This window comes from Saccostrea cucullata, unplaced genomic scaffold, assembly GCF_032062105.1.
Source record: "Saccostrea cucullata isolate Sc308-1 unplaced genomic scaffold, CSIRO_AGI_Scuc_v1 ctg140, whole genome shotgun sequence".
Classification (NCBI taxonomy): domain Eukaryota; kingdom Metazoa; phylum Mollusca; class Bivalvia; order Ostreida; family Ostreidae; genus Saccostrea; species Saccostrea cuccullata.
In genome coordinates this window covers 131601-158891 of record NW_026927245.1, presented here as the reverse complement: position 1 = coordinate 158891, position 27291 = coordinate 131601, and the positions used below count along the sequence as shown (strand labels likewise).

The window sequence follows — 27291 nt, the reverse complement described above, 5'->3', positions numbered from 1 at the left end:
CCACTGGACACATAATGCTTACAAATAGGAAAGTAGAACATTTAATTGCTTATTTCATCATCTGTCAGTTTGGGCCAGTTATGTAAATTTTGTGATGTTGATCAAAATATATTTTAAAAAATCAATTCTTTAAAAGTCTTTCAATATATCTTTATTTTTTAAATATGTGTTAGGTGAATGTGTAGACAATGTTCTAAAATTTACTTGATGCCTAAAATTATAATTCCTATCATAAAACAGACAGGAAGTATTGGGGAGTAGGGTCAACATTTTTTCAAATAAGTGTAAAATAATTTTTCTGGCTGATACAAATGATACTACATGCCTGTATATATTTGTATATTCTTGCCTTTTAATAGTTGAATTTTTTTTTTTATTTCTTCACTTCAGGTTATTGTTTATTTCTTCCTCAAATGGACTTCACTTCTCCCATAGTTTTATTCATTACATCTGATGCATAAGCAACCCTTTTCTGAAGAATGATGCTTAGACTGTAAGCTATAACAGAGACCTAAACAATGTCCCTGGCAATACGCAATAGCTACCACGGGCAGTTTAAAACCTGGGGGAGGAAAATAATTTACAGTTACTTTTGAAACGAATACATAATTATCTCACCAGCATGTCATTGTGCAACAAAGTCGTCAGCATTTTATTTGTCCTTTGAATGGGTGAAGCATTTTGAATGGCACTCTTATCGATGAATTTTACACTAAACCAAGCTATCTTCTCAGATCTAGCTTTATTTACCCGCCGTTTCATCGTAAAACCAGAAGTGCGAGTTCGTAAATTTGAAATCTCGATCCCGACTCAAATTTGACATCGGAAAGAAAAAAATTGTTTTATTTTTTTCTAAAAATTCAAAACCTTGAGCAGAGGGTTTGTAAAACTGAAAATAAAATAAATCCTGGCCTTAAATATGTAATTAGATCATTAGCATATTAACCAGGAGCAAAGGATAAGATGTTCAAAGAATTCATGCATTTCACTATATAATCATTAGAGCCCCACCCTAAAACAAGAACCCCTGACCCTGGGGCCATAAAATTCACAATTTTGGTAGAGGCACTCTTGCTTATCATAACTATGTACTTAGTTTATTTAATACCCAGGAGCAGAGAAGAAGATTTTCAAAGAATTCATGTATTTTCACTATATAATCAATAGAGCTTACCCTAACACCAGAACCCCTGACCCTGGGGCCATAAAATTCACAATTTTGGTAGAGGCACTCTTGCTCATCATAACTATGTACTTAGTTGGTTTATTTAATACCCAGGAGCAGAGAAGAAGATTTTCAAAGAAATAATGCATTTTCACTACCTACTTATTTAGCCCCGCCCTAGCACTAGAAACCCTGACCCCAGGGCCATGAATTTCACAATTTTGGTAAAGGACTATATTGCTGATTACAATCATGCAAACAGTTTGACTGCTTGATGTCCAGGAGTAAAGAAGAAGATTTTTAAAGATTGCATTAATTTTAGTGGTTTTGGCCCCACCCCTCAAAAAATTACAGCCCCAGGGGGGCAGTGGATCTATAAATTCACAATTTTTGTTCCCCTTCACCCATAGATGCTTTGTGCCAAATTTGGTTGAAATTGGTTCAGTGGTTGCAGAGAAGAAGCTGAAAATGTTCAAATGTTAACGCACGATGCACAACGAACGACGCACGACGACGGATGAAAACAGATAGCAATAGGTCACCTGAGTTTACTCAGGTGACCTAAAAAAAGGGAGAGGGCTACATTATTGCAGCTAGGCCTACATTTGTTCCCCCCAACACCAACACTCTAGTAGTGACCAACCATCTAGCTGCAGATCTGTAGCATTATGGTTATATATATTTGTCTTTGATCATAACGCTACAGATTCCATGTTGCAAAAAAGGTGCAATTTACGGCGCAATATTTTTTACGCACATTTGGAGAGAATTTCTCCAGTTTCCAGCATCGGTCAATTTACTACCTTTCACTCCCTAATTCTAGGCACATAATTTAACTAATCTGTATATTTTATCCATCTCCCAACCCTTTATAGTCGTCTCTACAAGTGATAAACTCGCTTGATTAAAATTGTTAGATTGCGGAAAATTCACTTCAAGCGAGTTTATTTGTCTGTAGAGACATCTATAAATGGTTGGGAGGTGGATGAAATATACATATTGGCTACAGAATGTGTCTAGAATTAGGGACTGAAAAGTAGTTGATTGATCAATGCTAGAAAATGGGGAAATTCTCCCCAAAAGTGCACAAAAAATATTGTGCCATAAATTGCACCATTTTTGCATTACGGGATCTGTAGCGTTATGGTCAAAGACAAATATATAAAACCATAACGCTACAGATCTAAGGCTACTAACCATCCCACCAAAATCACATTGGCCCAATGTAGTCATGCTATCTGAGAATTTATTATTGAACCCCAACTGAAAGTGGGGGAGGGGAATATTAATTTCAGAAGAGGGGAATATTAATTTCAGTCTGTCTGTCCGACTGTCCGTTCTGTAGTTCTGTTTGTAACACTTTCATTTCCATACAGTATCTCAAGAAGCATTTGAGCTTTTGCAATGAAATTTTATACAATAATTCCCTATGGCCTAGGGAAGATCCTTATTGATTGTGAGGTCAGAAGGTCAAGGTAATAAATTTTCAAAAATTCTGTCTGATCTAACTCTTTCGTTTCTGAGCAACTTCTCAAGAAGCCTTTGAGCTTTTGCAATGACATATTATACAACATCTATGGACTTAGGTTTAAGACCCAGATCTATTTTGAAGTCAAAAGGTTAAGGTCATCAATTAATATATTATGTGTTCATGTTAAACTTTCATTTACGGGCAATATCTCATGAAGCTTTAGAGTTTTTGCCCCCTGTTGAAATGCGGGATATTAATTTTGGTCTGTCTGTCCGTATGTTAAGTTCTGTCTGTCTGTAATGCCTAGTAACACTTAAAATTAAGTGAGGAAAAGATCTATACCTTTGATTCCATATTCAGTGATCACAACCTTTCTCCAAAGTATTCATTCAAACTAATTAATAATAATAATATGGTAATTCTTGTTTTTTATTATAAATGGAGCCACTAACTCCAGAAACCCTGACCCAGGGGCTATGAATTTTAAAAATTTAGAATTCAACAATAAAGTAAAAACAGTGAGAATATTAAAATTATCAAACTTACTAACATTCTATCAGACAAATCTATATTAAGGCGAAGAGAAGTGCATTTGCTTGTTTTAATCATGCACTTAAATTGAATTCTAAATACTCAGAAGCAGAGAAAAAGATTTTAAAAGAATTAATGAATTTTCACAATATGACTGACAGATCCCCAACCTAACACCAGAACCCCTGACCCAGGGACCATGAATTTATTATTTTGGAAGAGGCACTCTTGCTAATCATTTCATAATCACCTATGTATTTGGTCTGTCTGATAAATGCACAAAGAGAGAAAAGCCACAATAATATTAGAAGAGCTTAATACTCTTACTCCAAACATTTGGACCTAAAGGCATTGAGTTTAATAAGTTTGAAGAAGCACCCTTGCTCATCATAGCCATGCACTTAGCTGTCTAATTCCTAGGAGCAGAGATGCAGAATGTAATAGAAAATAATATATTTTTACTATATGATTAATACAGCCCTGCTCAAACTCCAGAACCTGAGAAATGAAATGTCAAGTTTGATCTGATGACCCAATCCTGTCAGTGAGATGTGATATGGCTCTTTGCATCAAGTTACTGTTAAAATGATAAATTTATTATATACCCTTTAAAACTTTAAAAATACTCTGTACTTCAAACTCATCACTAGTTTCAGAGTGTGGTGATATGGATTTAGAAAACCTAAGTAAGCTGTTTCCGGAAAATAATTGTATCAATTGTATCAAACCATCAATTAGATGATTGCAAGAATTCAACAATAAAGTTCAGTGATAAACAGTTGGGTAATACAATGAATATTAAAATTATCTAGGAGTAAAATATATAGAGAATAATGCATGGCAAAATCTGTATCACACCCCATATCAACCCGAGACTGTAATATCAGCCCAAGGGCCAAAGGCCAGAGGGTTAATTGATACTGGTCGAGGGTTGATATGGGATGACTGATACAGATTTTGTCATGTATTGTTGTTTTCATCATATATTTAAAAATAGCTTACTTTGCGATTTCATATTTTAAAAATGCTCATTGACGTCAGTTATAAGGTTCCTTATGTGTTCAAATGAAAACAACATATTGAATATAATAGTAAAAAGATCCGAGGTACTCAATATGAAAAGTAAAGAGATGTCCCGTAAAGATGTAATAAAGGGTGTGATGCAGGATGTGTAATACAGAGCATGTTTTTTTTTTACAACAGTTGGATCTGTAGTTCTCTGCTTTATCCAAATTTTAATTCTCAGGAAGAGCTATATAGAGCAACAGTTCTGCAGATAGCACTTGGTTATGACTTTAATGCCATTGGCCTGCAGTAACTGTTCCTGAGTAAAGTAATTAACTCAAAACATGACAAATTTATCCATCAGACTAGGCCTACAAAAAGGTAAGTCTATACAAAAGCCATAGTAAAGTTAATACTATAGAGTACATAATGCATGCACCACAAAAACGTACATGTCTTGGCATGTGGATCTTTAAGACACAAACCTTATTGATACGTACGTTATCAACACATAAAAACATAACATGATATCAAAATGCAACATGATACTGTGTAATTCAATGTCATATAGGACTTGCTACTTTGATTAAATGAACAAATGGAAAGTGAAAGTAGAATGCTAGCTTGGTGGACTTTTCTTCTTTTACAATAAACTGCGAAAAAAATATCAGTCAATAAGCAATCATACATATATATGTTATCTATTTTTACCTGTTTGTCTACTTTTAAATATTCCATCTGACAGTAATTGTTTGCTTTAATTATTTTACCACTTCCAACCCGGAGTCCATTCACCTATTTCAGCCATTGTCATGTGACCTCGTGCTTCCTTTCCTCACACACATACCACTTCCGTCAACAAAGCCGCCATTGCCAAAATAATTTTTACACACCTCTCAATTTCACATTTAAAACATGCACAAATTCATACCAAACAAGACATTATTTTTTTAGTATAATTTATTTAATTTTTCTATCAAAGTAGTTTTTAAATTGAATCATTTTTTACTTGAATTTTGTTATTTTTTCGTGACGTGGCTGATATTATGAATAAATTATGCTAATCGACTTCAACTTCTGCCGGTGTGTGACGTCACTAATTAGGTCCTAAATATAAAGTATTGTTAGTGTGTTGCATGCCATGCTATCGGAGCAATGAAAAGAGTATTTTCATCGTAAAATGGATGAACAAAATGTAGAGGTAAGTTGTAAAATGTATGTTTAATGATTTGAGGCGGAGAATTGCGAACTTGTTGATATTTTTCTTTGAATTTAAAGAAATTTTATTGGGGATATTTATCGAGTGACCTAGATGTGGGGCTCAAAATTTATCAGTGATTTGAGCTGCTTTGTAGATATTTCATTGAGAATTAATGTCTTCCTTTCAGAAATGCGGGTCTGTAATCGGAGAACATGCTTCAAACACATTTTATAAAGCAATTAAATTTTCAAAAAATGGTAAATACAGAATTTTGAGCTTGGGAGAATTTTTCTACATTAAAATAACAAAATTGAGAGATGTGTGCGTGGGGGAACTGCAGATGATTTGGACAAACAAGCAAGATGAAAATCAGTTAATCTGCAGCGTACGACTTTATTTATTGCCTGAGCACACCGATGCTGGTAGGGAGGAACAGCATGGAGAGGTAATTAATTAATTAATTAATTTTTTAAAGTAATCTTAATTAAAGCAAATGTAGAAAATTTTATGTTTCTTTTTCTTTTTTATGTTATTTTTTATCTTTCATGTTCACAGCTCATTCTTCACACTTGAAATTTTTTATCAGAAATTGACAATTTGAACAGGAAGAAATCATGCTATAAAACTTGTTTGTGAATAGAATTCTTTCCAGTTGAACGATTAGCACATCTCTGATATAAGCGATTATTATACCAGGGGGATAATGACAGGGAAAATTAAACACCTTTTTTCACACCTGAATGATTTTAATTCTAATTTCTCAATCTAATTAAAAATAAATTACACAGTTGAAAACAATGATATTTTTAAATTGACTTAAATTTTGTTGAATTGAAAATTGATTGAAAAAGAAAACCCTTCATGGTACCCCAATTAATTGTTTTTCACATCCAATAAATGTCAAATAGTGACTTTTGTTCTCTTTCATTAAATAACAAATCATATATTCAGATGTTGTTACAGTATTAAATTATTCCAAATGGTAAAATCAATAAAACTTAAAGAATTGATTGCACAAGCCAAGATTCTTAATTACGGTGGATGGTTTTTCTTTATTCATAATGAATTCTGTGATGTTATATTGATGCTCATCTTCCCTGCAGATCTTATAGATTTTCACACACATACACACACATTGCAAAGCAAACATATAAATAGACAGAAACTAAATGGATTTATATCTAGATTGGAGACTTACACAGCATATGGTATTAATTTCCTCTAGCCCTTACAAATAAATCTCAAGTCATTATATTAAACTACAAAATGCAATTGAAATAAAAAGAATTTTAAAGCATTGCAACATTATAACCATTATAAATCAATTTGATATTCCTGAATGCTAATATTCAGTGGCATTGAAAATATGTCTTGGTAATAACCATTGATTTTATTGGGAGACGGCTGGGAAATGAAATATTGTACAGGGAATGAAAAAGTTTGTTTTTTTTAAGAAGTAATTATCAATTAATAAATTAATTTATATTTAGAAAAATAATTTGTATGGTTTTAAAATGATTATATCTTCATAGTAAAGGACTGTGTGTAATTTAAATATCTTTTAATGATATTCCTCTGGGGTCAAGTAAATTGCTTTGTGCTAGATTAGTTTGTTGACTCAAGCACACTGGCTTTGAATACTGAGGTACCCAGGAGGGTTTCTTACTTCAAGCAAATCTTCTGCATGCTGGCTTCATTTAAAATCTGATGTTTGGCATGAGTCCAAATAGTAAATTTCATTCCTAAAATTTACAGTAAAAATGTCGGAGTGTATTTATGTTGTTTTAAATTATTTCATTACAAATGATTGTGATTGGATTTTTACCCCTAGGGGTGCCTCTTCTACAACATATGTAGATAATTTTGTTTACATAAGATTATGTTGTTGAAGGGCAACTAACATTTTGCAAGTTTACATAATTAAAAAAATTATATCATCTTTTCCTTGTTATTTTAGTTATGCATTTTCCCTCTTTCAAAAAAAATCTTTTATTTTAGTTGCATGGGCCTAGGATATGAATAAGCCATTATATATTGGTTGTGTAGAGATATTGCTGAGAATATGTTATCAGAATCAGACCCTAGGCAAGCTATGTTAATTAAGTGAAGGGTGTCAAGTTACACACACTGGCTTCCATCACTGACAATAAATTCTCTACATCTAACTAACATGTCAAATGACATTTAAAAAATTAAAGATTTTGCAATATTTAACATTTTCTTAATTTAGACAATAGTTTTCCCATGATAGCTTGTATTACTGATGACTTTGATGTTATTTATTGGGACTTTTAAATTTTCGGTTCAATACAAAAAAAGGGGGTACATTTAAATGTGATCTATTCAACTGGTATTTCTAGTTAGGATAAAATTGTTGTTGTGTTACTCCATTACAAAGCCTTTGTTAGTCTGACAGACTTAAATCTCCACTCAAGTGTTTAGAATTTTTAATATCCTGATATCATAAAGTGCATTTCCGAAATATTCCTTTAAGCAGGAGTCAGCACATGAGAATTAAAATATTCATTTGTTTTAGTATTTGTATTAATCTTTAAAATGTTTAAACTTTCTGTTGTTCTATTTTATATTCAAATATTTTTATTTTTAAAACATTTTTATTTAGAGAAAATATGTCATTTTAAAAGATAAGGTTTCAAGGTTTTTTTTAAAAAAAAACCTCAGTCACAAAAAAAACCCCACATAAATTCATTTTTTTTTTTTATGAAAGAATTTAAATATGAATCAATAGATAATTAAAAAGGCTGATATGAGTACAATTGTTTTGCTATATTTATTTCTCCAGTATTTGTAATTGACATAGTTTTGAGTTGAGTGTATGTGACAGACAGCTATGAATTATGTAGCGGCCCAGTAAGACTGCTTGTTCTATATTGATTAGACAAACAAGCTACGGATTATAGATAACCTGTGACTATTTAATCATCTACACAAAATTGTCAAATGTTTAACGGATCTCATACTTTTGAATTTAATAATAAACACAGTGACTCATTCCTTGAAGACTATTTGTAACAAATAAAAAAAAATGAAGCCTTACATCCAAATAATGAATGTAAATGTATTGATTAATATTTAAATTATTTGGTGGGAGATAAAAAAATAAGTTTTGATAAAATACAGGCCTTGAAGATTTTGAGTGAATGGTATGGTTATAACATGGTCATGCCTGAGTGATTAGCCGTGGTCCCTTTCACCTGTGTACTAGAAAACAGAGAGAGAGGATTTAATTAATGTTACTTTTCAGCGATATTGGAAAATTCTATTCTCTCTAGTAACATTTGGAGGGAGCATTGTGCTGGATCTATACACACTATTTAACTGTTGTTCTGCCATTTGATTTAAAGAGACACAGATTTTATTTAAATCTTACGCCTGTAGTTTACAATGAATACAAATAATTAATCTCGGAAAATATCTTGTTATTAAAATAGCAAGATATAAATGAAATAGATGAAATTTAATTTTAAAACAAAATTTTGTTTTTTGAATTCTATATGGGCCTTTTATTTAATAAATAATTTTTAAAAATTGATTTATTATTTTCATTTTGTTTTATGACTGTCATAACCCTTAACTAATTAAATTTATGTCAACAAATTTTATTTATATGCAGGGCTCAGTGTAATATTAGGCAGCAAATGATATTAATTTAAACCTATACTGACATTTCAGAGCTGAGTAGCTATGTGTAATGTCAATGATTTGATACTTTAAACTACTGCAGGCATATGATTCATTTGTTATAAGCAAGTCACATGTGTGTATCTGCTGGCCTGTAGATGTTTAGTTCTCCTTGCAGTATTTTAATGGGAAAAGAAATTACATTTGTTGTGAAGTTTTTTATTCATTGAGAAAAGGCCAATTTGTGTACTTTTAAAACATGTTTTTGGAAATTTGCCATAACTTTTTTATGATGTTATGCAATTTAGAAATATAAATATTTTAGATGCAAAACATTTTTTTTTTCAATATAATTATGCAGCAGCAAAAAGTGTGATTGAACTATCAACGTGATAAAATGGCTTAATTTGTATATATTTTACTTTCAATATATTTATTATTAAAAACAATTTGATAAGAATTTTTGGAAACTTTACAGATTCTAATGTGTCATTAAATAATTAACCTATTGTGCTGTCAATGCAGTTTTGGATGGGGAGTTTGAAAATGCACACCTCCTTTGTCCATCCTCCGTTGTGTTCAAGATTCTTTTTGCGCATACCAGGGAGATAATATCTATATTTTATACTAGTCTAGTAGTCATATATCACCCCACCCTCCCAAATAAATAAAGGTATTTGCATGCTTATAAAGAGAATGACTTTGAAATGTCAATTTTGCAGAAAGAAAATTCTTTAGAGAAAAAGAAATTTTCTCCCCATGCAGTATTATCAGTTTATTATGATTACATCATCAAATTCTATCAAATACTGCTGGTGCACTGTAATATTGATAAACAGATCAATGTTTGAAAGGCTGTTGTTCTCAGTTGTCATCAATTAATAGATAAAAACATTCTCCCTTGGCCACTCTTGGATTCGTTATCCCTGGTGAATGTTAACCAAATCATAACTGCATGTATGAAAGCATGTTTACCATTAGCAATTCAGTAATTTTAGCTTTCTTTTGCAATTTAAATGTTCTGACTCTGAATTCATTAATGGGGGAGGGAGGGGATTAAGGATGATTTTATGAATTACTGGTACATAATTAACCATTAGATTTAAAAGAATGTGTTTTAAGAAAAAGAAATGCATAGTAATCAATATACATTTATTTTTTCTTCATCTTTGGTAGTTAGTGGTAACAATTTAAAAAAAGAAATCATTTTTTAAAGTTTTTTTGAAACTGAGATTGAATACACATTCTACCTATAGATCGTTTTCCACTGAGGTGATTTAAGTAAGAGTTATTTCCCATGGCCGCCATGTGGTAGGGCAACATTCCCAGATCCCTTCATTATTCAACCAAGTTCAATCTGTTATACTCAGGTTACTGAGGTAAAGTTAACACTGGGCGACTTCGATTCGTACCCGAGTACGTACTTGAGTTACTTGAGTTTCAATCAAACGACCAGTTACTACTCAAAATACGTCATATGATCTTATGAACTCTACCCAAGCTAACCCAGTCATACAGTAGGATTACTTGAGTTTCGATATGGCGGCGTCGAAAGAAAAACCCGAACGTAGGAATTATTTTTTACTAAATATTATGTTTAGCATCGCTTATCCTTAAAAGCAAACTTCGAAACGCACTTTCTACATGAACGCTTTATAATTTATATGAATATATGTTTATTTGATTAGATTTTTCAGGCTTACTGCCCGATAACAGCAGAGACATAAATTCAAATTCGAAACCAAAAAAGTTCAGAGCTGAAAAAGAAAAACATTTCAACTGCAGCAAAAGCTATAGAAAAAATTAACTCAACAGATGATGTCAAAATGGACCTATTCGACCGCCTTTTAAAACTCATAGAGGAAATTTATTTTATTTTCGCTACCCTTCAAACTCATATGAGTTCGCTTGAAAACCACATGTTTGTGTAAACATCCGGTCATGTGACGTCAACCAAGAGTTAATACTCGGGTATGAATCGAAGTCGCCCACTATTTTTCGGTCACCTGAGTTACTCGTGTGACCTATTGCTATCCGTTTCTGTCCGTGATCATCCGTCGTACATCGTGTGTTAACATTTGAACATGGGGAATGGAAATTATGAATTTCATGGTCCCTGCCCCCCTTGGGCCTGAGGGGTGGGGCCAAAACCACTAAAATTAATGAAATCTTTAAAAATCTTCTTCTTTACTCCTGGATATCAAGCAATCAAACTGTTGGCCTGAATGTAATGAGCATTGAGTCCTCTATCTAAATTGTGAAATTCATGGCCCCAGGGTCAGGGGTTCTAGTGCAAGTTTGGGGCTATATAGATTATATAGTGAAAATGCATTACTTCTTTGAAAATCTTCTTCTCTGCTCCTGGGTATTAAATAAACTAACTAAATACATAGTTATGATGAGCAAGAGTGCCTCCTCCAAAATTGTGAATTTTATGGCCCCAGTGTCAGGGGTTCTGGTGTTAGGGTGGGGCTCTATTGATTATACATGTATTGTGAAAATGCATTAATTCTTTGAAAATCTTCTCTGCTCCTGGGTATTAACTAAACTAACTAAGTACATAGTTATGATTAGCAAGAGTGCCTCTTCCAGAATTGTGAATTTCATGGCTCCGGGGTCAGTGGTTCCTTTGGGGTGGGGTGCACAACTGGTTATAAAGTGGAAGTGCATTTTCTCTTTTTTACTCTAATCTACCTCTGGGTATTAAGTAAATAGAGTAAGCATGCTAAGTTTATAATTATGATAAGCAATGGTGCCTCTTTCAAAATTGTGAATTTCATGCCCTCTGGTTTAAAACAGAACCAAATTCAATTGTTGGAAAGTTGTTACTTAATACTCAGGTGACCTATAAGGCCCGTGGGCCTCTTGTTCTTAGGAAAATACGTTTATTAAAGCCTCTTTTAATTCATAATCTTAAGATTGTAAATATTTTCTCCCGTATATTTCTGGCTTGTATGTTTAAAATTGGTTGCTCAAAGAGGAAAAATCACTGCTTTGCCCTACAAGATGGTGGCTAAGGGGAATAACTCCGAGCCAAAATATGTCATTGGAAAACTATCTAAACATAATGTAAAAATGATTTAAGTAGCTGACAAGTACCAAGTTTCTTTGATATATTTCAGAATTCATTTTACATATTTCTCAGACATGAAATATTGAAATACTTAATTAAAGTGATATTTTTTATTTATACTATCTTCCCACATAAAATGCCAACAAAAGTTAAATAACATATTTTTCTATGAAATTAATTACTGCTAAGGTTTGGCTCATATATGATAATAATAAAGAGTACTGTTACAGTAATAGATTGAAGATGAAACATGTACATAGGAATATTCTATTTGTTGAAAATATCTCATCTTACAAATACATTTATGTTAAAGCCAGAGCATTTTGTAAAGTTAGATTTGTTTTGTAAAATAAAAGGTTCTTTTCTACCAACAAATTAATGATGAAGCTTCCCTTCAAGAACACTATGCAAGATTATTCTTAACAAGAAAAAAAAATCAATTTGATGTTTATCTCAAAATTGTATAGTCTATTCCAGTAATATAAAATGTAACTACTACAGTGATATATTTTATTGCTGGTAATTATGATCAATATTAAATGTACAATAATCAAGGCACATTAGGAATGAGCTTAAAGTGGCAAATATCCACATAAGAATTTTTTTTCAAGAAATGTGTTGCTCTTTAGAGTACTGTACATGTAATAAAACACCAGCTAGGTTTACGTCACATTCTTGTATCTTTGTTAGAAAGATTTAAAGGGAGACTTTGTTTTCCTTGCCGCATATTAACTATTGATTGCAAATTCTAGTGCTGTTCTAAAAATAAACTTTAACTGAACTTACATATTGCAGATTACAAACTTAATGGGGAAGATGTTAATTTTTCCTTACTGCCTTTAGATATTTTACTCATAATTTAGTTTCAATATTTAGTATTTACATCATATGCTTTAAAGAATCCCCTATAAATAAGTACAGGTTGTAGTGAAATAGAAATTTATAAATAAGTTTTGTTTGTTTTGCTCAGTGATCTAATCAGTGGTTAGACTGACAAGTGGAAGGTTAATGGTTCAAATCTTGATATCACTTTTCATTTTGCTGATGGTTGTCTCTTTACATGAGCTTTATTAAGACTATGTAGGTCTTTGTTAAGCTAAGGTGCAGAAATAATATATGCTGTCATTAAGTTGCTACATAGGGGTGACATTACATTAGAATTATATTATTCAATAGATATATATGGCTAGCTGCTACATAGGGATTTACACACTGTGTTCATAGACCTAGTAGCTATAGCTTAGCTTTCCTTCATATTAAATTAAGTTTGATTCCTTCTAGCTATGAATACCCCAACAAAGTTTGTAAAGGGAGACCAAAGGGGGTTAACTCATGTAGGTGACTATGTGAATCAGTATTGTCTTAAAAAAAAAACAAAATTGCTCCTCGGTTTGATATCACAAAGAAGGGAATTATTACTCTTGAAATAGTGACATCAACTTTAACTTTTTGTCATATTTTAAATGACAATGAGTATAATTTGATTGTGAGCAGGACGAGATTCTGGGGATGTCGGAGAAGCTGATCTTGAAGGCCTGTGACCTGGTCCCCCTGTTAATGGAGAACGTGACGTGGACGTTTGGTCGGCCTCTGTACCAGGAGCAGGACATCCAGCCCCAGGGAGAGGAATTCACTAACATCTTTGTCTGCAACAAAAAGGGACTTAACTTCTCCGATGTAGAGAAAGAAAAGGAGGAAATAGGTAATTTATGACATAATTATGTAGTTCTAAGTATTTTAATTGTCAACAGCAGTAAGTACTGTGTTTTACTGGACAGTAAATATATATATATATAGGATTGGATTAGTTTCAAATGTCATGTAAGCTTGCTTTATTATTAATTATTCATTTTCACATTTAAATAATAGGCTTTGTTTTTATGCTGTTTTTACTAAATTAATGTGAAAAATCCAATAAGACTTAAGTGAACGTACATGATAGTTATTCTTTCCGCCAGTTAAATAGACCAATTTAATTCCATATCATCAGAAAAAGAGATATTTCATGCTATCCTTCATTATATATAGATTAGCTACATTGTTTAAGCATCTTTTGTGTAAATCAATAGATGAGAATGACATTTAATCCTCTCTTGGCCTCCCATTGGCTAGCTAAGAAGTAGTCTACACAGTCCCACAGACACTCACTGAGCATTACAACAGCTGTCTTAAACTTTTCTTGTTTCAAAAATAATATTCTTAAGTCATATCTTGCCTTTAAAGAAAGAATGCAAGAGTGCCTAAAAGAAAATGTCTCCAATGATTTTAAAATGTTGAAAGGGGGAGGGGGGGTGTTGGTGTTGGTTAGGTTTCAACATTATTTCACAGTCCAATCTTTTCAGACATTAATTACCAAATTACCATATATGTCTTAATGTAATGCTATCACAAAAGGGAGGGGGGCTAGAGTTTCAATGAAGATTTTTCAATGGTATGATATGTTTGGAGAAAAAAAGTGGAGGGGGAGGAGCCTCCCTCTTCCTTAATGCTGCTAGTCTGTTATATGAAAAGACATTTTTTGAAGTTAACATTTAAACAAGAATACCAAGTAAAATTGAACATGAATCCTCTATTGACAGTTGCAATTCTTTAAACATTTATTGCATTGCATCTAACACCAAATAATTATTCTTCTTCTACTAATGTTTTCAGGGTATAAAGGGGATTCCACCTCAACTCCGCTTACAATCCTCAGTTTCGCTCAGTACTGTAGATACAGGACTGTCCTTAAAAGACTTGAGAATATGGTAGACAAATGGCTAAGAAATGCCATTATTTGTGCCATTGGTGGAATTGTGACAAAACACAAGAATGCCAGAATTATGTTCTGTAAAAACACGGTGGATGTCCCAGAACTGGATGATCTGGAGATTAGATGTGATCATCTAGGTGAAGAGTTTTGTAATGATATTTTATGAAAGCAGTCATAAAGATTTTGGTCTCAGTCATCTTTTCAATCCAAATATATATACAACAAAGTGAATTGGAAGACCTAACCACTTATTCCTTAATTAATCAACTCTCAATATCTTGAATACTCAGTTATCTCAAAGTTTGTTTTTTTTTCACTCCCATCAAGCTTGAAATAAGGAAGTTTTACTGAAGAAGGTTTTTAGAACTTTTGTAATTGCAGAGATACATACAGAAAGACTTAATCAAAATAATATTTTTGTGGTGTCTTAATAATCAATTTATATTCAAACACCATTTATTAATTTAATTTAGCTCCTTCACTGAAAGGACGGCCGAGGAAGAAAAAATCTCTGAACCGGAGTGACTCGGAGAGTTATGAGACGTCATCGGATGTATCCACGCCTGGCTGCAAAAAATTTGTTATGGTAGGTGGTGAGGTCCGATTAATTAAAATAAAATGTCAAAAAAATCACAATTGTTACCCATCTAATCCATATTGTACATAGACATTAAATTATGAATTTCTAAATACCCACGGATACTTACTTAATATCAGAGTTAATAAATTATTTTTAGGGAAGACAAGACATATTCTAACAGCTCTGATTTAAAAAGAAAAGATGTTTATAAATTATGTATAAAACATGGTCTGCTTCAAGCAATTTTCAAGTGCAAGGAAGTCGGTTATATTGTAATCATTTCACTGGGAAAAGTTGCGGAAGTATACTATCACAAAGAGTGCTGACAAAATATTTTTGTTATACTGATTAGTAATATTTTTCTTGTCAAGAGTGTAATGTTGAGATAAATATATTTGTTTTTCAATAAATTATCAAATTTAAAAGTATTATTGACAAGGAAATATCTATGTTTAACTTTTTATAGGGAAGCAAGGAAATAATAAGGATGTTGAAATGAATTATTTTGTTAATTATATAGAAAATACCTAATTCCATGCATTGATGCTTGGAAAGTAGATTTATCTTTGTTTTTTTGGTGTTCCAAAAATACAATAGATTAGATATATTTGATAATTAGATGCTCAAACATGCACTTGTAGTCTATATCCCTTGTAAATATTTCTCTTGTTTCAACTGCATTGTCACATGAGTGTGTCAAATAAGAACTTCAAAATACTGTAAACCAACTTTTATTCGCATGCGAGAAATTTTCGCGAAGTTCACGACAGCATCGTCATCGCGAATATTTCTCGCCGTGAACCAGAATTTAAAGTCTCTCTGTCTATTTATAACAGATCAAAAAAGGTCTGATCGCGAAAATAAATTGTCGCCAACTAGTTTACCTCTGGTAAATCGCGAAATAAAGTCGTCGTGAATAAAAGTTGGTTTACAGTATTGACTCGGGGGGGGGGGGGGGGGCTTTAAAAAAAAAATGCACACACACAGTAGCTGGCTAGTGGTTGTCTTCAATACAACTTTATTTTATGGTATGCCTGTAATGTAAAATAGTAAACAATGCTCCTCAGATATGAGTAAGTAGAAGAGATGATGACTTATACAGTGAATTCAATGAAATAAATACTTTTCTACTATAAGGTCATCAAGAGTTCGATGACTAATGTTTACTATACACTGTATCTATATATTTTTCAGTCGGGAAAGCGTGAATCAGCCCTACGTAATGGCTTAAAGTTTGACAAGAGTCAAGTGAGCACAGAGGAACAAGAATTTCTGTTTAATCTCCACCGCTTCATGAAGAAGAGAAACACCCCTATTTGTCGGATTCCTTCGCTCGGATTCAAACAAGGTGAAGAAGTTTACCACAAACACAGAGTGTATAGTACATCCTGGATATAAGCACTTATATTTAACCCACCCTGAAATAAAGTAATAATACTGGTACATGTATAAAAATTCTCAAGGAAGCTTATATTTTGCTAGGTGTAGTACTTTGAGTACATGTATACGACGGTTGTTAGAAAAGTTCGCGGACACATTGAATTACGGAAAATCTATTGTGTACTGTGAAGTATGACCTATGTCTGAATAAATTCCTACATTTTGTATATTAGTATGTAAAAAATCATGTCCATTTACTAAAATCTTGAAAATTTACAACGATTTTTACTATGATGTCATAGGATTCACGGAGCAATCCCTTGAGGTAAGGCGACGTGACAACCAGATTTCAATCCGTTATGCTTTGTCGCAGTTCTATAAATCTTTCCTTTCTTCAGATTTTTCTTATCTTTTTTCTACTTTAAAATTGAACATCTATATCAAGACATGTTACCTTTCTACTATAATGTCTTTTGTACTAATTCGGATTGTATTGATTCGGATATTTTTGAGATCTTTAAAAACATCTATGCAGTAAATTGATCAGGTTTGAAAACTGCAAAACCATATAGGCACAACGTCCATGCGATAAGAGGGTATTGAAGTATCGATGGAGTTAATCATTCAAAATGTTAATCCTTCCATTTATATGAAGTCACAATCATTTGAAAACTTTTGTCCTTTGTGTGTGTAGGAAATTTCCGGCAGCATCTTGAAAATTTTAATCTCTTTTTAGACATTCTACTGTCTACACACATAATTTTTACATAGAGCAGTGCTCCATGACGCTCAATGACGTTCTGATTTTTGGCTGTGTTTTTACGTGTTGATCATTTATAAATGGCTATAAATGAGTCATATACCCTCCAATTTAATTCAAAATTTCTCCAGGTGACGTTTCATGAATACTTTACCGATAGGTAAAATATCATAAATCTCTTTGCGCTACAATTGTGCAGTTTTTAATTTTAATCAAGAGTCTTTGTAATGTAAACGTGCCAAAATGGAGCATGCTCCGTGAAGCAAGATTTATCAAAATAAAAAAGCCGTTTATTTTTCAATGATCACCGGAGAGCACCAAATTTTTGTATATTTATTGGAAAATAGGTTAAGATTTTATCTGGAAAGTTTGACCGGTTTCGTGGAAATAGCGCGTTCACAATAGAACTTGTCCGTGAACTTTTCTAACACCCCTCGTATATCATCATTACTCACATGTCAAATGTACTCGGAGAGAATTCTTAATCAATTTGGAATATTTGACAATGTGTATGTAGAGTTATTCCCCTTTGACTGGATGTAGTGTGTATTGACTTAGATTTGAATTCTATTTCAGTGGACCTGTACTTTTTCTACAGTTATGCACAAAAACTTGGAGGATATGAAATGGTGAGATAACATTATCATTCAAGAACAGTCAGATTGGATTGTCAAAATTCCTGGTAGTTGAAGTCAAAATCTAAGGTTTAAATTGTTAGGCTCCACTTTCAGATAAGGATAGTAAGATGGAGGTGGGATGAACTTTTCCATTTAATTCTGGATTTTTAGGCCTTAAAAAATTTTGTTCTAGAGATGGACATTCTGATAACCTAGGCATACAGATTTCCTGTCAGAATTAAGGCACTGGGTATATACCAGGTTGTTGTAATTGTAGGTGACACAGAGGAGGTTATGGAAACACCTTTATGACAAGCTCGGTGGAAATCCAGGAAGTACTAGTGCTGCCACCTGTACCCGCAGACATTATGAAAAGTAAGTCGCAGATTCTCAAATCATTAGCAATAATCCTTACATTAAAGCACTGAGATATGTAAAGACAATGTGCTGTCTGAAAATACTTGCATTCAAAAAATCTTTCTCATTGTCTTTTACATACAGCAGGCCTTGGTCTAAAAGCCAAGATTGTTTACCCTTTTTAGTGTCCAGCAATTTATAATAGGACTATAAATCTCACATCTGTAAAAAAAAAATATATTCAGTGTTTGAAGACACAGAAAAATGAGAAAATATATGTTGTGATATTACACTGCAAGCTGGAATTCAATTTTTTTTTTTTTAGTTTTTAGGTCACCTGAAATCTCATATATGTTGTGATATTACATTTTTAGCTTCTTCTCTGCAACCACTGAACCAATTTCAACCAAATTTGGTATACAGCATCTATTTTTTTTTGATGACCCCTGCCCCCCTGGGGCTTGAGCAATTTTAAAAATCTTCTTCTTTACTCCTGGACAACAAGCAGTCAAACTGTTTACATGATGTAATCAGCATTGAGTCCTCTACCAAAATTGTGAAATTCATGGCCCCAGGGTCAGGGGTTCTGATGCTAGGGTGGGGCTAAAACGAGTATATAGAGAAAATGCATTATTTCTATGAAAATCTTCTTCTCTGCTCCTGGGTAATAAATAAACTAACTAAATACATAGTTATGATGAGCAAGAGTGCCTCTACCAAAATTGTGAATTTTATGGCCCCAGGGTGAAGAATTCTGGTATAAGGGCGGGGCTCTCTATTGATTATATAGTGAAAATACATTAATTCTTTGAAAATATTCCTCTCTGCTCCTGGATATTAAATAAACTAACTGAGCACATAGTTGTGATGAGCAAGAGTGCCTCCTATAAAACTGTGAATTTTATGGCCCCAGGGTCAGGGGTTCTGGTGTTAGGGTGGGGCTCTATTGATTATATGGTGAAAATACATGAATTCTTTGAAAATCTTCTTCTTGCTCCTGGGTATTGAATAAACTAATTTAGTACATAATTATAATGACCAAGAGTGCCTCTTCCAGAATTGTGAATTTCAAGGCCCTAGGGTCAAGGGTTTTGGTGTTAGGGAGGGGCTCTATTGATTATATAGTGAAAATACATGTACATGAATTCTTTGAAAATGTTCTTCTCTGCTCCAGGTTATTAAGCAGATGAACTACTTATATAGTAATGATGAGCAAGAGCCCTTCTTCCAGAATTTTGAATTTCAAGGCCCCATGATCGGGGTACAATAGAGGAGGGGGGGGGGCTTCTACTCGTATATACTGAAAATGAATTGTTTGAAATCTGCAAGTTTGTATTAATCAAATATTTTTGATAAGCAAGGGTGCCTTTTCAAAAATTGTGCAATGTGTTGACCTAGGGTCAGGGGTTCATGTGTGGTAGGGGCACTACTGATTATTGCTGAATATTACTGATTAGTTGAAATGCATTTTTTGTTCCCCTACCTTCCTATGGGTATTAAGTAACCAAACTAAGCAATTGTTAAGTATATAGGTATGATTAGCAATGGTGCCTCTTTCAAAATTGTGAATGCCATAGCATCTGGCTTAAAATATGAACCAAATTCAATCACTGGAAAGTTGTTGCATGATACTCAGGTGACCTATAAGGCCCATGGGCCTCTTTTTTTTCAGATTAATTTTCATTTCATTCAAAATATATTTTCCTTATGTGAAAATAGTTCGTGTCCCCCAAAATAACATCAGCTCTTGAATCAGGGATGCTTGATGAACTCTTTCTTTTTCCTCAATATAAAAAAAACATATATATATATTTCTATTAGAAATGAATCAGATAGACAGTTTGTTTGGTCTGTTTAAACTAGTCAGGAATGGGGCAGGAAATACTCGTTCTGAGAAATAGTTGTACAAATCCTCACCTACAAGGATGTTATAAAGTAAGGGTTTTAAAATATTTTTAAGGCTTACCAAGTATTTGTATGTTATTTTTTAAATCAAACTATGCATTATTTGTATATTTAATTTCAGTTTTACCCAGTATTTATTATAAAATACATGTTTTTCTGTTTAGTAAAGTATCTTCTTGTATAAGAACCTTTTTAATAATCAAGTACATATACTACCTATATATACTAGTTTGGAAATTTTGTAAGATAATTTTTTGTTTCATAGTATTTAGTATAGCAAGGCTTTACTGAACAGATTATTTTTAATATAAAAAGTAATACATGTACAACTGATGCATGTAAATTAAACCTGTTTAAAACGAAATACTTCCTATGAAATAACATAAAACCATTAACCATGTTAACAAAACTTAAGTGCAGTCAGAATGATTTCATCCTAACAGACTTATGACAACCAGTTCACATTATGACCAATGTTCCTGAAATTAAATCACTGAGTGCCATCATAATTGTCTTTAATAGGTTACTATTGCCATATGAGCGTTATGACAAAGGTCGTAACATTGAGAAGAAAACGACCAAACTACCTAAAGAAGAGCCGGAGAGTAAAGACAGGGAGGACAACTCTTGTAAGACAGAGGAGGACCAGGTCAAACCTCGGAGGGTAAGTCATAGTTCTACTGGTTACTGCTGTAAAAAATCAGGAAAATCCTCAAATACAGTGTGTTCCATTAACTCTGTGTTGTCAATTTTAATGTATAAAAATGCACTTTGGGAGAGTTTTCTGTTTTCTTGTCTTTACTTTTGTTTATTTCCCATTTCTCATCCTTTTCCTATTTTGACATATCACATGAAAAGGTATGCAGTTACTAAAATATTTTTCATAATAATTCAATCTTAAAAGTTTTTAATAAATCACAATAAACAAACCAGGGTTAACAAAATTTTAATAAATAATTTCTTAAATCTCTATGATTTGTATCACAAAATATAAAAACAAAAATTAAAAATGGATTTCTTTCTTCAATTAAAAAATTCTTATCCACTCTAAACATTGTAAAGTTTGTTCTCAACTGCAAACATAGAATGTTTTAATCTTGGTCTGATCATTTTCACTTGCAAATGAAACAGAATTAACTGAATTATTCTGTCAGCAATACTTTTAGTTACACTCCATATTTTTAGATTAGGCCACCCTTTCTGCTATAAATAGACTGAGGTTACCCTATCTGCTATATTTAGACAGGTTACCCTGTGTGCTTCTGTAGACTGAGGTTACCCAGTTGGCTAGTTGGCAATATTTGGACTGTGGTTTCCCCGTCTGCAGTATTTTTACATAGAGGTTACCTGTCTGCAGTGTTTAGGATAAGGCTATACCTCACAATATTTGAACTGAGGTTATCCTGATTAATCTTGTTTCCTGGCCTGGGGCCTGTTCCCTGCACTATATTAACTTGATCTTAAGACAAGACTGTTACACTTTCTACATTGTTAGACTGAGGTAACTCTGTCTGCTATATTTAGACTGAGGTTACCCTGTCTGCTATATTTAGATTGAGGTGACCCAGTCTGCTATATTTAGACAGGTTGCACTATTTGGTCTGAGGTTAACTTGTCAGTGCTTTCTGTTTGCATGCTTGGTGAGTGCTGGTTTCTTTATACTAACAGAGATTTAAAACCACTCTGACGCTCAGACAAAGGGCAGAGCAGTGGGAACAAATCCGAAAGCTTAAGGAGAGGCAAAAAACCATCAAAGTAGGTTTCAGCCCTCATATTTCTTAGATTGTTCAACATTGTTACTGTATTATTAAACTGTAACAGAAGTTATGATTTTTGTATAGATCACCTAGAGCTTTATGTTTCATTTTTTGTGCCTGTGTTTCCAAACTCGTATGAGTACATTTTCCATAAAATATGGATTTTCTAAGAAAATATAGAATATTGCTATTGTTTACAGTAAACATAAAGAAGTATATATTGTTAAGATTAACTGAACATTTATTTTACAGGGAAGAAAACCAGGCAGGCCAAGAACAGTAAAGAATTTGCTAGACAGCTCAGAGAAAGAAAAGACACAGGCCATCACACCCTCCAGCATCAAGACGGAGCCCCTAAGTAAAGAGGAGACAACAGACCCTCCAGGGGAAAGGACTGAAGGTTCGGTCAAGGTCAAGGAGGAAAGGGAAAGTGAGCCAGATAGTGAATCCAGTGCCAATGTGTTCAGCCAATCAAAACTCTTCCAACAAAACTCTGTGGAAGGATCATCTAGTGCTAGCATGAGTCACTCTAAGGCCATGGAACGAGGAGTCCCAAACATACCGGTACATCAGGCAGCTATGTTTTACCCACAGACATTTATCCCCCTTGGTGGACTTCATCCAATGGGACTGCCTATCATGAATCAGTTACCCATGGGAATGCCAAGGTTCTTTAGTCATCCATCATTAGCGCCAGGCTCTTCTGATAAGCAGCATTCATTTCGTCCAAATATTCTCAGAAATTCCCATAAAACATCATCTCTAGAAAGCCGACCAGCTCATGTCTCATCCAAACACTCGAGTTCTTCATCATCACAGTCCCTGGACCTACTCACATCAACGCATACTCAGAGTCGACAGCCAACAAGCACATCCCCATGTTCCTCAGGAGGGTCCTCCCCCCATACACTCATGGTGCCCCCCGCTCACTCTAATGGACTGAAAAGACACTACTCATCAGGTCAGCTCCACGTTCCTAATGCTTCAGGGTCATCTTTTGCCAACAAGTCACTGTTATTTGACTTTGAGAGTCCCAAACGTCAGAAACTGGACTTAGTTACCAGTAACAAAACAGACTGCTCTGATGAGCCTACTGACTTAAGTATGAAAACTCTGAAGAAGAAAGAGAATTCAGAGACCAGTGAGAGAAACAGTACCCCCGGTTTATCTAGGGAAACCCCGGAACGTCTGGTCAAGCGGGAGAGGTCTCCTGCTCTACACCGGGTCCAAACTTGTCCAGCGGGATTGGAACATCCTCTTGATATTCCCCACAGTGTGTTCAATAAACGACCCTCGTCTGTGTTCAGTCCTGCTGTTTATCCCAGTAGCAATATGGTGGAACTAAGTAAAATACCGTCATCCAATTCACAATCTCAGGAAGGGACAAAATCAGTTAAAATGGAGGATAAGTCTCAGGAAGCTAGATTGTCAAGAAGTGCTCTCAAGGTAATTAGACTAGGATTTACTGACAATGTCATGAAAAAATGAGAGAAATGTACTAAATACAAAGACAACTTGTTACATAGATATAGGATATACCTGAAAAGTTTAGCTATGTAATAGTTTTTAAATATTCAGCGCCGAAGTTTCTTAGAACACAGCATTGTGAAAGGAAACTACTCAGTAACTCAAGTGAATTTTTCTGATTGAACAGTGTCTGAGATCAGCCTATTCTTTTTTCATCCTTCATGGGTTGTCTATAAAATTTTAACATTTTCAACTTCTACAAAAGTACAAAGCCAGTTTCAACTAAATTTGCCATGTTGAAGCATCCTTGAATTGATGGAATTCAAGTTTGCTCCAAAGAAATCCACATAATTTAGAAGTTTAGAAGATAAAGAGTAATCATAAGACATTTTAAAATCGTATCAAAACCACAGGAATTAAAAAGACAAACTTTTATAAAAGTTTCCTTACTATACATGCTATATGTAAATTTAATTTTATTCAAATTATGGTCACAGAGGTTAGAGTGTTGCCGCAATAGAGGACAAATTTAAAAGAAAATATTGGGAAAGTCTTCCGATTTGTTATGATATGCTAGTAATTAGATTAAGGTAAAAATTGTCTTCTTATTTGGTATTTGTGACTACATGTATTAATGCTGATTAAACAGCTGCAAACAAAGTTATATTAAGTTAATGTTTGTTGAGTTAATTATGTCAGAGAGCGATATTACATCGCTCTATTGTGACATCACAATCAAAAGCTCTCACTCTCATTAATGATTGTTGTACTCCTTCAATCACCAATGCACTAGCCAATCAGAATATGTTTGACCAAACCTTTATACTAGTATTTGTTGCTGACATTATTTTTGTATTTCAGGGTCCCGAATCTCTGAGTCCCAGAATGAAGGACGGTCTGCCAGATCTCCCCCCGGGGATGGTCCACCCCGCCTTCCTACACCCCATGATGCGACCCTCAGTCCCCCTTCCCCAGGCAGGCTTCTTCCCCATCCCCCTACAATTACAACAGTTGTACCAGGCCCAGCTGAGGGCTAGTGCTGCCTATGATGGGTTATTACAACGAGACCACACAGCATTTAACAATGTACCCATGTTTGTTCCTCAGATGCCAGTGTTCTCACAGAGAGACAAGAAGTGACCGTGTGCAATGTATATCTATAGTCCTTATCCAAGTGTGTGTAGAGAATATCTATAGTACACCAGAAATACTACTAATCTCCATATAAAGAGTACAACGGAGTATTTTTCATTGACTTCTACGAATTTTCCTATGTTAATGCAATTTATATATACAATGAATGTATATTTATATACATGTCTACAGTAACTTACAACTTTGTGAACATCAAACTACAAATGAAGTACATATGAATGAGAAAGTCTAGTATAAAAAATACAAAAAGGTTCAAGATTTCCCCTCTTAACTTATATTATGTTTGAAATCTCTCTTGACGATTGTTTAAAAATGGAGAATGGTGTTTGGACTGTTTCTATAGTACAATATTTCTGCTACATTGTCATATGTTAATTGTGTTTAAAACTTCAAATGTATGTTGATTTTTTTTCTTATTGTCATATCTTTGTATGCTATAGTATTTCTTGTTTTTGTTTTTGAACTTTTTTATTTCTATAAAATGTTATAATACCAATAGCGATCCTAGCATAATACAGATTTTCCCTTGCTTTATCAGAGTGACTTTAGTCAGTAGACATTGTTTGGATGAGATTAGAGGGGGAGTTAGCTGTGATGAGAGGAGCCTCCCACTTCTGTATAGGTCGTTACTATGACAACTGTAAATGCCCATATTGTGATTTCTTTGTGCACAATGTTATGAAGCCATTACTTGGATATAAAATGGGGGGAAAAATATAGAAAAATTCATAGATGATATTTATTTTATTATTGAATGAATTCCCTTTCCTAATCAAAAGTTGAATTTTTTTATAAACAATCTTGAGTATGTTCAGTTCATTGAAATAATACCGTATCCCTATTAACCGCCCCAGGCACCTAGAAAATGGCGAAAAAGGGGCGGTTATTTTGGTATTCTAGTTATAATTTTTTATATCATATTTTAACTTAAAAAAAAAATCTTTAAAAAAAAAAAATTCAGAGAACCACTTAAAGATTAATTATACGGTATAGGTGGAAATTTTAGCAAGACCCAAATTTAGTGATTTGTCTTTAAAAGTGGTATTTTATTTTCAGCGAGATGTAATTTCAGCGATTTTAAAAAGCTCACTAAACGACCCTCACTGAAGCTATTACAAATAATGTACAATTAATTTTTTAAAATATCCAATTTTAGCGATCTTGCAATCTCACTAAAAATGCCAAAATTAAATCCTTGCTCAAAATTCTGCTTATAAGGTATATGGTAACTTTCCCTTAAGTTAAGATAATTGATCAAAATTATGCTCTGTGATTCATTTTTCCACCAAGAAATCAGAGAATGCACAAGGAGAGCAATTTTGTAGATAACTTTCACTTTCAAAAATACACATGTACGTAGTGGTTTGGTTGTTCTAAAAAAAAATTCACTTTCAGGAATGCTTAACATACGAGTTGCCCTAAAAAACAAAGTTCCATTTAAACTTTCTTAAAATTATAGCAGACTATTGATACAATTCTAGATGATAAGGGCAGGGGTGGTTAATAGGGATTATATGGTATTATAAACAGATATTTTTCATGTTGTGCTCAGTAGTAATCCTTACAGATCTGGGAAGCAGTTAGCTTTTTGTTATTCCCCTCACTTAGAATACTTTTGCTGTTAGCTTTAGATTAGGTTTTATATTTTACTTTATTTCCCCTAACTTACTACACCTGAAGTCCCAAACAAAGACTATACTGGAGATTTTGTAGACTTTTTGTTGTTTTTCTTGGAGTCTTTATTTAGTCCTATTTGTTGGTTGTTTATGAAATGTTTTTTTTTTAACAGATCTGCATTGGGTTTTCTTACTTTATATGTTTTTTTTTCTATGGAGATGAGAGAAATGTGTTTAAGAAAATTTCATTTTGCAATAATGTGATTCAGGATGATAAGTGATATTACTGGAGCAATGTGATGGAAATTATTACCCTCACCATCAGTGAAGGAGAATTACAGAGCCAGGACTCCTGTCAAGTGCAATTTTTACATCAAGTCATTAACGATAATTTGTCATATAAAAATAAAAAATTCATGATGTTCTCCATAACTCTACAAAATGCCAAATCATCGATGTCTAAAATCAAGAAACTCCATTAAATTAGGTGTACACATTTATATACATTTATACTTTCTTTGCATTTTGTTATGCAACAAAAATGTCGGTAACAATTTTTTAAAAATAAAGATATATATATGATAGTATAAAAAATATGTTGTTTTCATTTAGGTTATAAAAGTTTTGTGATAAACAGTCGCTTTGGATACTGAAAACTTTATAGTGTTGATCGATGATGAAACCATTCTTTCTTTGTTGATAGTGTGCTGATTTCCGGGGGGGGGGGGGGGGATCTGTCTGTCAGTCTATCTATCCATGTCACTTGTATTTTGAGTATCTTCTTTGTACTGGCTTCCTAATATCACTTTCTCAAGCTATGGTATATGCTACCTGTGGCAATTTAATCATGCCTAATG

At 33.3% G+C, this 27291-nt stretch overlaps 1 protein-coding gene across 2 annotated transcripts; it reads left to right on the top strand.

Moving 5' to 3' along the window:
- Positions 1–5217: 5217 nt before the first annotated feature.
- LOC134273850 (AT-rich interactive domain-containing protein 5B-like) lies at positions 5218–25523 on the top strand. Of its 2 annotated transcripts, XM_062756069.1 has the most exons (12): positions 5218–5373; positions 5561–5818; positions 13583–13790; positions 14741–14977; positions 15314–15426; positions 16615–16768; positions 18137–18189; positions 18455–18552; positions 20962–21103; positions 22108–22194; positions 22449–23642; positions 24525–25523. In XM_062756069.1, the coding sequence occupies exons 1-12, from the start codon at positions 5353–5355 to the stop codon at positions 24801–24803; spliced, it is 2844 nt and encodes a 947-aa protein (XP_062612053.1). In that variant the 5' UTR covers positions 5218–5352; the 3' UTR covers positions 24804–25523. The 2 variants fall into 2 exon arrangements, with proteins under 2 accessions (XP_062612053.1, XP_062612054.1); XM_062756070.1 differs by lacking the exon at positions 22108–22194.
- The last annotated feature ends 1768 nt before the right edge of the window (positions 25524–27291 follow it).